The sequence below is a fragment of the Anabrus simplex genome, chromosome 5 (genome assembly GCF_040414725.1).
Source record: "Anabrus simplex isolate iqAnaSimp1 chromosome 5, ASM4041472v1, whole genome shotgun sequence".
Taxonomy (NCBI): Eukaryota; Metazoa; Arthropoda; class Insecta; order Orthoptera; family Tettigoniidae; genus Anabrus; species Anabrus simplex.
The window spans coordinates 334,259,835-334,274,227 of NC_090269.1; the positions used below are offsets into that span (position 1 = coordinate 334,259,835).

Sequence of the window (14,393 nt, forward strand, 5' to 3'; positions counted from 1 at the left end):
TATCAAAACGGCTGGAGAGCTGCCGTCAAGTGATCGATGATGATGATGATGATGATGATGATGTTGATGCTTGTTGTTTAAATGGACCTAAGATCTAGGTCATCGGTCCCTGATGGTACGAAATGTAATGACAATTAAAATTCCAAAATTCATCCACTGACTAGAATTCAAAACGATGACGATGAACAATGATAATGGACATAAAACAGGTAGTGGATCCGACCCGCTATGCCCGTCCTTCCCATACAATAACTTATATAAACTGAACAAGGGACTGCTTCCAAATCAAACTCGTAAGTCGATGATGCTTACTGTCTGAAGGGGTCCAAAATCTAGGTCACCGGCCTCTCTTAAAGGTACTAATCGCTGGTAAAGTAGAACCATGGTGTTCCTCACATAGTGGTACTAAATCACAGGAGCCACCCAGAACCGTGATGTTCCCCACATAGTGGTACTAATCATAGGCAAAGCCCACTCACGTAGACGCTCATATAGTGGTACTAATCACAGGGAACACCCAAACCCGTGGTGATTCTCACATACTGGTACTAATCACAGGGAACGCCCAGACCATTGGTGTTCCTCACGTAGGGGCACTGCTCCCAGGTAACGTAAACCCATGGTGTTTCGAATACATTGGTACTAATCACGGGTACTGAAAACCCATAGTGATCCACCCACGATGATACTAATCACAGACCCGCGGTGTTTCTCGAATAGTGGTACCAATCGCAAGTAAAATCGGCCCATGGTGTTCCTCGCGTTATGTTACTAATCACAGGTTATCTCATGGTTCACCATCATCCCTTGCTACCCCTTTCAGTCGTCTTTTACGACAGACAGGGGATACCGTGGGTGTATTCTCGTCAAGTGATCCAAGGATTGAATATAACAGAAGATTCTAAATTGATGAGTATGTAACTACCGTATATGATGTATTTGGTCCGCCTCTGTGGTGTAGTGGTTAGCGTGATTAGCTGCCACCCCCGGAGGCCCGGGTTCGATTCCCGGCTCTGCCACGAAATTTGAAAAGTGGTACAAGGGCTGGAACGGGGTCCACTCAGCCTCGGGAGGTCAACTGAGTAGAGGTGGGTTCGATTCCCACCTCAGCCATCCTGGAAGTGGTTTTCCGTGGTTTCCCACTTCTCCTCCAGGCGAATGCCGGGATGGTACCTAACTTAAGGCCACGGCCGCTTCCTTCCCTCTTCCTTGCCTATCCCTTCCAATCTTCCCATCCCTCCACAAGGCCCCTGTTCAGCATAGCAGGTGAGGCCGCCTGGGCGAGGTACTGGTCATTCTCCCCAGTTATATCCCCCGACCAAGAGTCTGAATCTCCAGGACACTGCCCTTGATCCCTCGCTAAGTTCGAGGGAAAAACCGAACCTGGAGGGTAAACAGATGATGATTATGATGATATGATGTATTTGACACATAAATACAAAAACCACAATTCTATAATTTAAAATGCTTCTTTGACTGGTGCAAGCAGTTGGAAGCGAAAACCTTAAAACTAGTAAAAACGTAGCGAATTAAACTTACAGTGAGGTGGCACCAGCGACAGTGCAAGCCTGTAATGCCGTTATAACTTTTAATGGTCTTCTTACAACGCGAACATTTGCCATGACAGTTGCCTTCCACCCAATGATGCGACATGAGCTGTGATGTCTTCTTTGATTTGACGTAGGTTGCTATACATGACGCTGGGGCTCTCTGGACACACCGTTCGTGGACTGTGTACTTGCAAACTGCAAAACAAAGAACAGTAACACTCAAGCAGCAATACCAAAACTGAATCATTAACAAAGTCCAAATAGACGTGCCACTCCAGTTTGGGAGTTCCAGATGTCGTATGGTAGTGGTAATTGTTCTTTTAAGAGGAAGTACAGCTGGGCAACCATTCTCTGTTAGCAAATAACCAGACAGAAAAATTACAAGAAGAATAAGGGCATCGGTAAAAATAAGGAAAAGGCCACGAAGTACATAAAAAAATGGTGTCCATTTTCCCCTTCGGAAAGATCAGATAATTATCTGCCACCCCCGGAGGTCCGGGTTCGATTCCCGGCTCTGCCACGAAATTTGAAAAGTGGTACGAGGGCTGGAAGGGGTACACTCAGCCTCGGGAGGTCAACTGAGTAGAGGTGGGTTCGATTCCCACCTCAGCCATCCTGGAAGTGGTTTTCCGTGGTTTCCCACTTCTCCTCCAGGCAAATGCCGGGATGGTACCTAACTTAAGGCCACGGCCGCTCCCTTCCCTCTTCCTTGTCTATCCCTTCCAATCTTCCCATCCCCCACCAAGGCCCCTGTTCAGCATAGCAGGTGTGGCCGCCTGGGCGAGGTACTGGTCATCCTCCCCAGTTGTATCCCCTGACCCAGAGTCTGAAGCTCCAGGACACTGCCCTTGAGGCGGTAGAGGTGGGATCCCTCGCTGAGTCCGAGGGAAAAATCGACCCTGAATGGTAAGCAGATTAAGAATAAGTATAAAGAGAAGAAGAAGAAGAAAAAAGATCAAATAATCTATATAAATAAAGTTGTAGGGAGTCCGCTGTCTGCAATTTTGTTTGTTTTGCCAATTTTTCAGATATTTATCCGTTTTAGGTCAACTCAAGACCGAATTAGTGGTTTTTATTTTTCCTGTCTGTTTGCCTGTTTGTTCCACCATCACGGCAAAACGGCTGCATAGATCTCGATCAAACTTCATATTTAGAGTATAATCATCCCAGGGTAGAAAGCAAGATAGAAGTCAATTGGCCATTCTGAGGGATATTAGCGGAATACCGTTGGAGGTTACAATCGTCCTCGAATAGCACTAAGGGGCGTTGTTAATATTTGAACAGTACCGCTAGTGTAGTCGATTATTTCACACCGTAAGGTGTTTTCTGGCATTTGCTATAATTTTTACTGTGTTTCTATTCTACTTCTGTTTTCTGCTTTAATTTCTTGCCTCTGCATTGCCTCTTTAGGCTTAAGTAACAACACCATAAGTCATCTTCTTATCTGTTTACCTAAGAATCCCTGCACCTAAATTTCTCCTCTGTTACTATCTTCTTAAATCCGTAACTGATACAATCTCAATTTATTTAGGGGCAATTTATTTTCCAATAAATCCACTTGGATTTACATATTTGTTCTATACGGCTCTCCTCAGTTATAATACTATTTTCTATTAATTTCTGCTTCCTTAACTGTATTACTTTCTTCCTTAATTACTCCATATGTATGCGAGTGCTAATCCCGAAACCTGGACACTCTTTTCGTTGAGAAAAAATTCAAAGTTGTTCAAATGTATAACTTTTGGCCCCGGAAAATGGAACTTTAATGACGGTGCATACCTTCGTTTCGGGATGATTGGTGGCTAAACGGTAAGTCGTATCACAAAACAGACAACACAATCGCCGTTCAATTTGGAAAGGTCTACAACTTTGATCCTGCACTTCCCGATTATAATCAAGCCTCTCCAACTGGATTGTGATTGGGATTAGGAAAAGGGACCTATTTTTATAATGAAAACTCTCCATCTCGACTGTGAATCGCGGATGCCAAGTGAGCCTGCCGTTATAGTAGACACTCCCGAACACTATTGTGATTGGCAATAGGATATGTGGCCTGCCATTATCAACAAAACTTCCCCAATGCCTACCTTACATCGGAGAATTAACATATGGCGTCTTCCCTGTTTTGTTTCTCGGATATCGCAAAGAGACATGCAATTCAATATAATCTTACTCACTGGCTTTACAGTAAGTCTTATAACTATTTTCTGAGCCAGTTTTATTTTGCCCACCCTGTATTTCAGTACCTTCAGATATCACCTCGCTGAGCTGGGATCGACCTCGCAAAAGTGAGCTCAGCGATGTACCGCCTGAGCCACTCACTTCTGCTTAATTGACATTCTTCCCTATTCTACGGTGTAATCGGTTAATCGGTCACAACTTATTTACCAAAAATGGATCTTTGTAAATCTGCACCAGCTTCATCAACACCAGCACCGCAGATGGCCTCTTACTTTCAGAAGGTAGTTTTGTGACGTCATGACGAAGAGCATTTCCTTAAAAACCATTGCGTACTGTGCTAGGAATCTGTTACAGGTATTTCACTAGAACTGACTAATTTAATTAATTAATTAATAATAATAATAATAATAATAATACGTAGGTCGAGACGTAAGTCGGCAACTATTTTATTTTCGCGGAGAGGAGATAACACGGAAAATTCAAGATATGCATTTGGAAACGTACGGTATGTACTTGCGTATTATGCCACTGGATGGTGTATATAAACAACAGTGTGGGTCTAAGCATGCCCCCAAGTTCAGTGTGTGAGTGAGAGCGTCACAAAATCGAAGTCAACAAGCAGGAGCAACGATCGTATATTAAAATAGCAGTTCTCCGCGGTAGAAATGCACGCCAATGCCATGCAGATCTGCGGGAAGCATTAGGTGTGCATGCCATGCCCCATAGAACAGTGGCGAAGTGGTTGCTAACAAAGAGGACATCGTGACAGCATTTCGGAGATAGGTGTCACGCGTTAGCGATACACATGCGGCGAATGGTATTCAACGCCTGCCTCACCGCTGGCAACGCACAGTGGAAACCTTGGGTGATTATTTCGAAGGTCTGTAATTAGTGTAGACCTGTCCTTTGTATGAAGTCTTGTGTATTTAGCAATGGCCTGTGTTCTGTCACTTTCCTAGGAGAATCTCCTGAAGTCAGAATTTGTCTTTAGGCACTATGCAAAAGTACATGCCCTATATTTCCAAATGCATATCTTAGATTTTCCGTGTTGTCTCCTGTTCGCGAGAAAAAGAAAACTAGTTGCCTCGTATAATAATAATAATAATAATAATAATAATAATAATAATAATAATAATAATAATAATAATAATAATAATAATAATAATAATAATCGTATGGCCTCAGCTACAATGTGGAAGTATTTTAATTTGACGCCATCTAGCTGCTGGCTCGTCAATTTCTACGTTCCATTTTACTCCAAGCTTATTAGAGGGCAGAGGAAACCCAATCTCTCTTGGGCGTCTATGGCTGAGTTTTCTCCAGTAAACACAACATGCGTCACAGGAAATCTTTTACATGCTGACACCGTACGATATGCAGTGTCGAATGGACTTTTTTTCCAGCCCTTCAAAACCCGACTACCTCTGCCGGGTTTGGACCCGCTATCTTGAGATCCGGAGGCCGGCATCCTACCGCTGGAACATTAGTGAGAAGTCAGCGGCAACGCCCTTCTACTACCACGTTCCTCGATATTCTGTATTCTGCGATTTAAAGAGGACAAGCTTACTCATACGCAAGGCTGGTGAAATGTTCCTTCTTTAAAGGCTCAAGATGGGACAAGCTTTCTATTTTGTTAACACTTCCCGGCCAGCATTATGTATGTAAAGTGACTGTAGGGGGAATGGACTCCATCACATTTATTCCAAGTAAGCTAGCGGATTTAAAAGTGGCACTGAGGCTTTCTGGATGGATTAAGGCAGATTTAGGAGCAAAAGCGAAATGAGCTGAAGGCGCGGGTTTGCTGAAATGTTCTAGTTTATACTCTTCCATTCGACGTGAAAGAAGATTGCTGTCATATACCGTCATAAAATCTGTATGTTTATGATAATGTAGCAAATGTATGGAGTGTATGTAGGCTTTTGATATAGAATACGTCTATCTTTTCCTTCCAGTACTCGGTAAAAATCCCTGTGTCTCAATAAACTTCACGCCGGACTTCTTTCAGTAATATAAAAACTATAAAAGTTAGCAAAAATTTAATAACCATTCTCAGTGCCACGAGAATGAGGCGATGACTATAACACGCGCACCCTTATTGAACAGACCCTCACGAACACCCATATCAACGGTGAAGTTCAAAGGAGAACTATCACGAATCGAAACCAGAATACGATAAGGACATGGCCTCTCCTCCATTTAGTTCAATCTGGTGCTCGACAAAGTCATTCAACCTTAGGAAAATAAAATGAGAAATCTAGGAGTCAAACTTAGAGCTGGGACTAGTAAGATCGACATTTCTGGCCTTAGTAGATGACATCGCGATCTTAGCCAACAATTGAGAGAAAGCTGTCATTGTTGCCAAAGTCCTACACGAGACAACGGTGAAGAGTACTGCAGATATAGTTTGACAAAATCAAGTATATATTTCGTGAGCCTACAGCCCCCCCCCCCCAAAGAAAAAGGAACAAAACCCTTAGAAGACCACTCATAGAACGGTTGGTAGATTTGATCGTTCCCGGTGTCTCGGTGAATGGGTTCATCTCGATAGCAGAGACGGCACCTCCCTCAACGCAGCCTACCAACTGTCGCGAAACCGATACAATGAGTAGTGCATTTCAAAGAATGCCAAGATCCGTCATCGCAGAACTGTAGTAAAATTCCAGTTTTCATACGCAGCAGAGACTCCGTTATTGAAGAGGAAAGGTACCGTGGATGACCTGAAAAATGTTGGAAAACGTATCCTCAGGAAAATTCATGACACAGAATACTTCGAGACGGAACCCACCAACTAAAAGCAAACTATGGACTAAACGGACAGTTGGAAACGGGTAACACCGTCATGCGACGTTGCTTAAGGGGGACGCTCTAGTGTTCTCACTCGTGTACTTTTCTGTTCGCTCCATGATTAATAATGTTTTTATCTAAAGTTTTACGGCCGGTTGCTACATGACGCCAAGGCGGTAGCCTTCCTGGAAGACCTGAGTGCCACCGTTGACCATAAATAGTTCATCCACCGCCAAATCTTCTGCAGTCTCCGAGCTGTGCTTACAGCACTGTTAGTGACCTTATACCTTCAGATACATTGAAGCAGCTCACCAACATGGAGCTCCATCTGGGATAAAACTGGAACCTGTCCCAACTTGGTACAGAGAACTTGGCTGCCACTTCCGCCAACTACACTGTACCGATTCCAATTTCTCCATAGTAACGACCGTTAAGGTCTTTGCTCATTAACCTGATAATGTGCCCTCCATATTTTTGACCCCTGAAGAGAGGGAGTCCCAATATTATAAATTTCCTAGGAGTTGGGTTGCCTATTGGTTCGTGAGTTCATTTCGGGGATGCCTGAACCAGCCCACATTTCCGTAGGCTCCTTATCCGTCACCTGGGGACGCGCCCTCTAGGGGTTGACAGGCTCCCTCGAGATGTCTTAATATCTTAATATAAAGAAGGTCCAAGCAAGCCTCCGTGGCTCAGGCGGCAGTGCATCGACCTCTCACCGCTGGGTTGCGTGGTTCAAATCCCGGTCACTCCATGTGAGATTTGTGCTGGACAAAGCGAAGACTGGACAGGTTTTTCTCCGGGTGCTCCGGTTTTCCCTGTCATCTTTTATTTCAGTAACACTCTCCACCATCATTTCATATCATCTGTTAGTCATTAATTATTGCCCCAGAGGAGTGCCACAGGCCTCGGCAGCTGGCATAATTCTCATCCTCGCCGCAAGATGGGGCTTCAATCATTCCATCCCTGACCCGGTCACTGTCTGGAAAACAGCTTGTAGGTTTTCATTCAAAGAAAGTTCAAGCCTACCGCAAACGAAAATAATTAAAAAAGACTGAATCCAAGAGAATAGAACAAGACCAAAATGTTCAGACTACCGTAAGTGAGTTTATAGACGAGCGCTGTGACCAAAAACGAGTATCCACTGCTTCCATCTAGCCTCTGGGGATAGATGCGTCTGAAAACACACTAGAAGGTCTAATTGAATACAGTATATAGTGTGATTCAACAATATTTGCAATAGTGTCATATCGCTTCTTAACTGTAAGAGGGTGTTTCAGCCTTTCAAGGCTCTAGGTTAGAGACAACGTCGAGCAACATTATTTGCAGCAATTGTGCTAAAACCACAGCATACTTCGAGTCGCACGTTGGTCAGCCTGAAGAGGTGGACGCCGAGAAGAAGTCGATTTACCAGCCCACCGTAAAGTATTATAAAAGCAAACCTCACCTAGACAACATCTCCGTCCATGGACTCATGATCGGTGCTCGAGGGAGAGTCCTGCACAGCAGCCCAGCCCATGAGTTGCTTTGGTAATAGATGGCAATGGGCTTTGAAAGGCTCGAACATACGAAGCCCGTGGCGTCATCGCACGGGCCGGTCTGGGCAGTGCTATGTCATTCGTACGCGGTGAGCCAAGGACAACCAAGGGACCAAGGGGGAAGTTTTCATTCCTCTTCCCGAAGGGAAGGGGCGGGCCACCTAGAAGGTAACGCCTTCTTTCTGGCCAGGAGATTCACCGGGTTTGGAGGATTGCTGGAGTCGGAAGAGAGGGACGGAGATTTGTATTGGTGAAGGAGTTGGGATCCAAGGACAACGCTGTGATAGTGCTATGGGCTGACTACTTCAGTGCGCATATTGTACTGCGAGTCGGCGGAGTGAGTTGCATTACGGTCGCATGGAGACAATCAGGTTTGCTGTCGTTTTGTTTGACTTCCTCCGTTTATCCTATTATCGGAAATGAATGCAGACTGTAGTTCCGAAAGAAAAGAAACCTATGCAAAAACCTGAAGTAAAAAGAAAATCTAAAAACCGCACAATGTAAGACTTCTGAACCGGATCCTAAACTTAAAGTCGTATTTGGTCGGTATTCGAGCCTGTAGTTGACAGTGATGAGGAAGACGTTAATTTTGTGTGCTAATCTCCTCAGTAATTGATTGTTGCTAAATGTGTTGGTATGTGTGCTCGAGACAAGGTCATATGGGACAGTTGGAGGTGATGGTTTTCTGGATCTCGCTCAGACATTTGTTGACGCTCGATAGATGTATGGAAAGGTATCCGCAACAGATATCATACCTCATCCAACAACCGTGTCCCGAAGCGTAGGTGGTGGTGGTGATTATAGTTTTAAGATGAAGTACAACTGGGCAACCATCCTCTATATAACACTAATCCGAGAGAGAAAATGGAAATGATCCAACACTTTGAAAATGAAGGTATCGGTCAAAGAAAGACAAGGGCCATGAAGGACGTGCGAATGGAAGACTCCTTAGGCCTGCATACGTAATGCCGATGGGGTCGGAAAGGAACAAGAGTTGACCAAGGGAGGTCGGATAGGATAGATGAAAGTGAGGATCCTGGCAAAAGTAAGTGGAAGTTATGCCAGGACTCAGCTAAGGCCCCGTGGTCGCCAATCCACGCTTCCAAGTTAAGAGCCCGTGGGGTCCCTTTTAGTCGCAACTTACGACAGGCAGGGGATACCGTGGTGTTAGTCTACCGCCCCCACCCACAGGGGGTTCTGACACGTAGCAGAAAGTGCTAAACGTCTACGATATTCAATTACGCTGGAGGTACTCGACTTTATGAGCAGAAGGGAATGCGCAGTCACCACGGATATGTGGACATGTAGCGCACAATGTAACCTAACGTAACGTGCATGATTTCTTATTTTGTGGAATGAGAACTCAAGTCTCCTGTCTTGTTCACGACCAGGTTTCCAGGCGAGCCTAAAACAGGTGATAATATTAAAAGGAAATTTCTGAGACTCTGTATGGTTCATGGTGTTACCGAGACCGTACTAAAAGACGTGCCTTTTACAGCTGATCAATGCGTCAACATAATCGCTGCCCTGCGTGATTGTACGAGACGAATTGCGCCTGTCCTATGCTCAACATGGTGCTAAGAAATACGTTCAATACCTAGTTTATGCCAGTTGGTTGCCCACACATTGATGCCCTTATGTCTGCGATGAAAGGACTTGTTACTCTCGTAAAACAAAAGGGCCTAATAAACGCTCTTGAAAAATCATTGCAACAGTCCAACGACACTCGCTGGAATACTCGTTTAACGATATCAGAATCTCTTCATTGTCAGTAGTCGGTGTTGTGGTAAAACTAGCTGAAAAAGGACAAGCGAGTCTTATGGATGACATCGATATCAGGCTGATGAACTAAGTGGTACTCCTTAAGATATTATTTTGTTATGTCATGTAGCCTTCTATATTCTTTTGCTTTACCATTTGAAATAGGCCTATCGGGCAATTTAAATTCGTTCCATGAAGTGGTCTTGATACACATTTTAAGTAAGTCTATTTTACATCCCTTCAGGAATGCATCAAAGGAATTAGAACGCGAGAAGTCACCCACACTTCACCTTGTCTTACAATGCAAAATGACGCTCCTACAGCATCTGACTCAGGAGCGTCATAGTGGGGAGGCCTCTGAAATGGAACTTTTGCGGAATCACATCAAATCGTATATGGAAGAAAAGTTCACCATTCATAAGTACCATAACGTGGCGACATTCCTGTGGGCACCATTTCGCCTTCTATAAATGATATCTGACAATGATAAATGTGATGTAACAGCAGAGGTCAGGCACGGAATGCACTAATTTGAATATTAACATATGTGTTTTTCAGGATAGTAGCTTGTTCAGGAATAAGATACCTAAGTACTTTCATTGCTTCTGACAAATTCCAAATTTCTTGTGTGAAAATAGCGTTGAGTTGATACAATACGTACCAATTCCTCTCTCCGCTGTTAGCAGCCACTATTTGCATAAACTTTTACCTTACACGGCGCATTTAATGCAGACTTACATAGCGACGTACTCGACTTTTTTTCTATTTGATTTTTTTTTGTTATTAGGTAAAAATTTTATGATGAAGGAGAAGTGCATGAATGACGAGCATTCTAATCTTCCCGAAACATCAGACTCAACGACTGTGATACAACCGGCCAAAGTAATGAAGTTTGATTCGTAGGCTGACGATGGTTGGTCCTGCTCCAACATATGAGCTGGAAATATATTCAAATCAAAATTGTGGAAGGGAAGAAGATATAGCGTCCTATTAGAGAACAAATGGACAAAACTATCCAAACCTTCACCAGATCACTAAGAAAGTATTATGCATGCAAGCATCAAGTCCAGCTTCAGAGATAAATGTCAGTTCAACGGACTTCATTTTCAACGCACGACGTTCTCTTCTAGTACATTAATTAAGGCCAAGGACGCTTCCTTCACACTCCTAGCCCTTTTCTATCCCATCGTCACCATACGACCTATCTGTGGGTGCGACGTAAAGCAAATTAAAAAAATACTCGGTACGTAGCAATAATCCTATCTATCGGAGATGAGTGGCAACAGAAGACGCAAAGCACATTACAAGAAACAATGGTCAATGTAATGATATTGCTGTTTGTAGGCCTTCACATTTAGTTTTCTTCCGTCTCTGTGATAGTTGGGCGTCTTATAAAAGTATTTATAGCGTAGACCGTAGTTCCTTATTCTCCGACTTTACATACCGATTTTCATTAAATTCTGTTGACCCATTTTCTCGTGACTCGGCGCTGATATGGACTTAGCAAAAAATTAAAAAAAAGCATGAATATTTCTGTGATCATAGCCGGTATGATAACCATGTTTAAGACATAAATGATCGGAAATTTAATATTATATAACTTTAGTTAGGTAGTATTTATCGATAGCATCACTAATAAGTAATAACATACATATTTGAGAATGAAATTTTTGGCATTCCCCTAAACTACCACTTCACTCAGCGTGAATAAAATTATTTCTATTCTTGATTATAGTGACTTATTCTCCGACTTTTTATACCGATTTTCATTAAGATGGGACCACTAATAAAATAAATGTTTGAATTTAAAATTTTAGGCCTTCTCTAAACTACCATTTTTGTCAGCTTGAATACAATTATTTATAGCCTATATTGTAGCATATATTCCCTGGCTTTGCTTACCGATTCTTATTAAAATACGACCACTAATAACATAAATATTTGAGAATTACATTTTAGGCCTTCCACTAAACTACCATTTCACTCAGCGTGAATAAAATTATTTATGATCTAGATTGTAGCGACTTATTCCCCGACTTTGCATACCGATTTTCATTAAATTCTCTTCACCCGTGATGCGTGTACATACATCCATACATACATACAGACATTATTATTATTATTGAATATCCAAAGCAGTTTGGAACCCTGTTTTACATAGTATACTAGGGTTATAGTTAAAATACATATTCAGTTTTAGAATGAAAATGAATTCATGTATCTAATCGACGGAAAATGAAGTGAAGTTAATAAAATATTTGTAGTAGCATGGCTTCTTAAACAAATGATACAGGGGTTTTGATAATGCAGTGTTGCAATAATTCAAATGAGAGTTCAAGTCATGCCTTCTTCTTTCAAATGCAGCACATTCAAACGGTAGGTGGTCCACTGTTTGTGAGGATCCGCAAATACGTAGCCACCAGGACGATTGATTCCAAATCGATGAGAATAATAACCAAATTTGCCACGACCAGTCAAAAATTGAGTAATTTCAAAGCTTGGCACCAACACGTTACTTTGCAGGCGGTTGAAAACCTCAGGAAAGACTATTTCTCTGGTGACTTGGCCTCTAGTGGAAGAAGTCCAAATGTTGTTCCATTGTTGGATTACGTGCTTCTTTATGATTTTTTCAGCGTAGCTAGGTGATGTTTTATCATAAGAAATTTCCATATTAGATGTAGCCGCTGCTTTTGCCAGAAGATCAGCTTTCTCGTTTCCAGATGTTCCCAATGACCGTGAATCCAGTCAAAACAGATGTGCGAACTTTGCTGAGCTGTGGTTCTAATAGCTACAGCTATTTTATTAAGATTATATTTATTATTTATCGCATTCAACGCAGCTTGCGAATCACTTAATAACATACATACACATACATACATACATACATACATACATACATACATACATACATACATACATACATACATACATACATACATACATACATACATACATACATACATACATACATACATACATACATACAGAAATTGCGGAGAATAATAACATTTCCTTGTTACTGTGGACATGACTGATACAGAAATTCTATCCTTTTTAAATTCTGAGCAATGTACAGACAAAACTCTTATTTTATAATATATATAGATATAGATGACGCGGAAAGGACAGGCAAAGCGCATGGCAACAGGCCTATAAAAGTGAAGTTATTATCCACATTGATGGCTGAAATAGTGATAAGAAACGCGAGGAACCTACAGAGTAAAATAAATCCGTTTAAAAGAGACATGGGAAGAGAAGGGAATAATAAACTAAAAATCCTCAAGAAACATTTAGTGAGGGTCAGACTTCAAGGATTAAGAGCGCACATTAGGGGGCAGCAATTAGTGGTAACTAATGGCAGATGGGTCAGATTTTTGACTGTGACGAAATTACGGGTATTAGAGGAGGGCCTGATGCAGGAAGAAGTGATGGGGATGAGAGTGGAAGAAAGGCAGGTAATAGAAAGTAGCGCCGGAGAAGACGGGAATGGTTACGAGGAAAGAACAAATGGAAGCAGTGAGCTGGAGAAGTTTAGTATAGCGTCGAGATCGGAGGAAAGGCAGGCAAGAGGAGCACGGAGGGACGGTGAGATCACAGAAGAGCTCGCAGAAGAAATCAGTGAAGCGCTATTGAAGAGAAGAACACAAATGACAAGTGGACAAACGCATAGTGTAAATAATGGTTTGAGGGAAGAAGCGGAAAATTTCCTTCGGGGATCATTGTAAGTACGTGGTCTTAATATAAGGAAAGATTTTCATTGGGGTAATAACATAAATATGATTGTAAATAAAGGCTACAGATCTCTGCACATGGTTATGAGGGTATTTAGGGGTTGTAGTAAGGATGTAAAGGAGAGGGCTTATAAGTCTCTGGTAAGACCCAACTAGGGTATGGTTCCAGTATATGGAACCCTCACCAGGATTACTTGATTCAAGAACTGGGAAAATGTTCTGGGTGATTTCCTACAAAAGAGTAGCGTTACAAGAATGTTGCAAAGTTTGGGCTGGGAAGACTTGGGAGAAAGGAGACGAGCTGCTCGACCATGTGGTATGTTTCGAGCAGTCAGTGGAGAGATGGCGTGGGAGGACATCAGTAGTCGAATAAGCTTGAGTGGTGTCTTTAAAAGTAGGAAAGATCACAATATGAAGATACAGTTGGAATCAAGAGGACAAATTGGGGCAAATATTCGTATATAGGAAGGGGAGTTAGGGATTGAAATAACTTACCAAGGGAGGTATTCAATAAATTTCCAATTCTTTGCAATTATTTAAGAAAAGGCTAGGAGAACAATAGATAGGGAATCTGCCACCTGGGCGATTGCCCTAAATGCAGATCAATAGTGATTGGTTGAAGAGGAACAACGATTAAAGGGAGAAGTATGAGTTTAAAGGACCTATGGGGTAAAAAGGTAAAATTGATGAAGGCATAGTAACGAAAAGTAAAAAGTCAAGTAGTATTTGTAAGTAAGCGAGGTAATAATGAAAGGTTATTTGGTTTGTAAATAATTAGATTGGAAGATGTTAAGAAGTTAAATTTACTAGGTGGTGACATGCGTATGTACAGGTTTTAATGGTTGGTGTAA

General features: G+C 42.2%; 1 protein-coding gene across 1 annotated transcript in view; it reads right to left on the reverse strand.

The window, feature by feature from the left end:
* Dgk (diacyl glycerol kinase 1) overlaps nt 1-14,393 on the reverse strand; it is a 419,783-nt gene that overhangs the window by 175,818 nt on the left and 229,572 nt on the right. Inside the window, exon 9 of the mRNA XM_067148158.2 lies at nt 1,540-1,745. Within this exon, the coding sequence (XP_067004259.1) occupies nt 1,540-1,745 (206 nt within the window). The remainder of the gene's footprint in view (nt 1-1,539; nt 1,746-14,393) is intronic.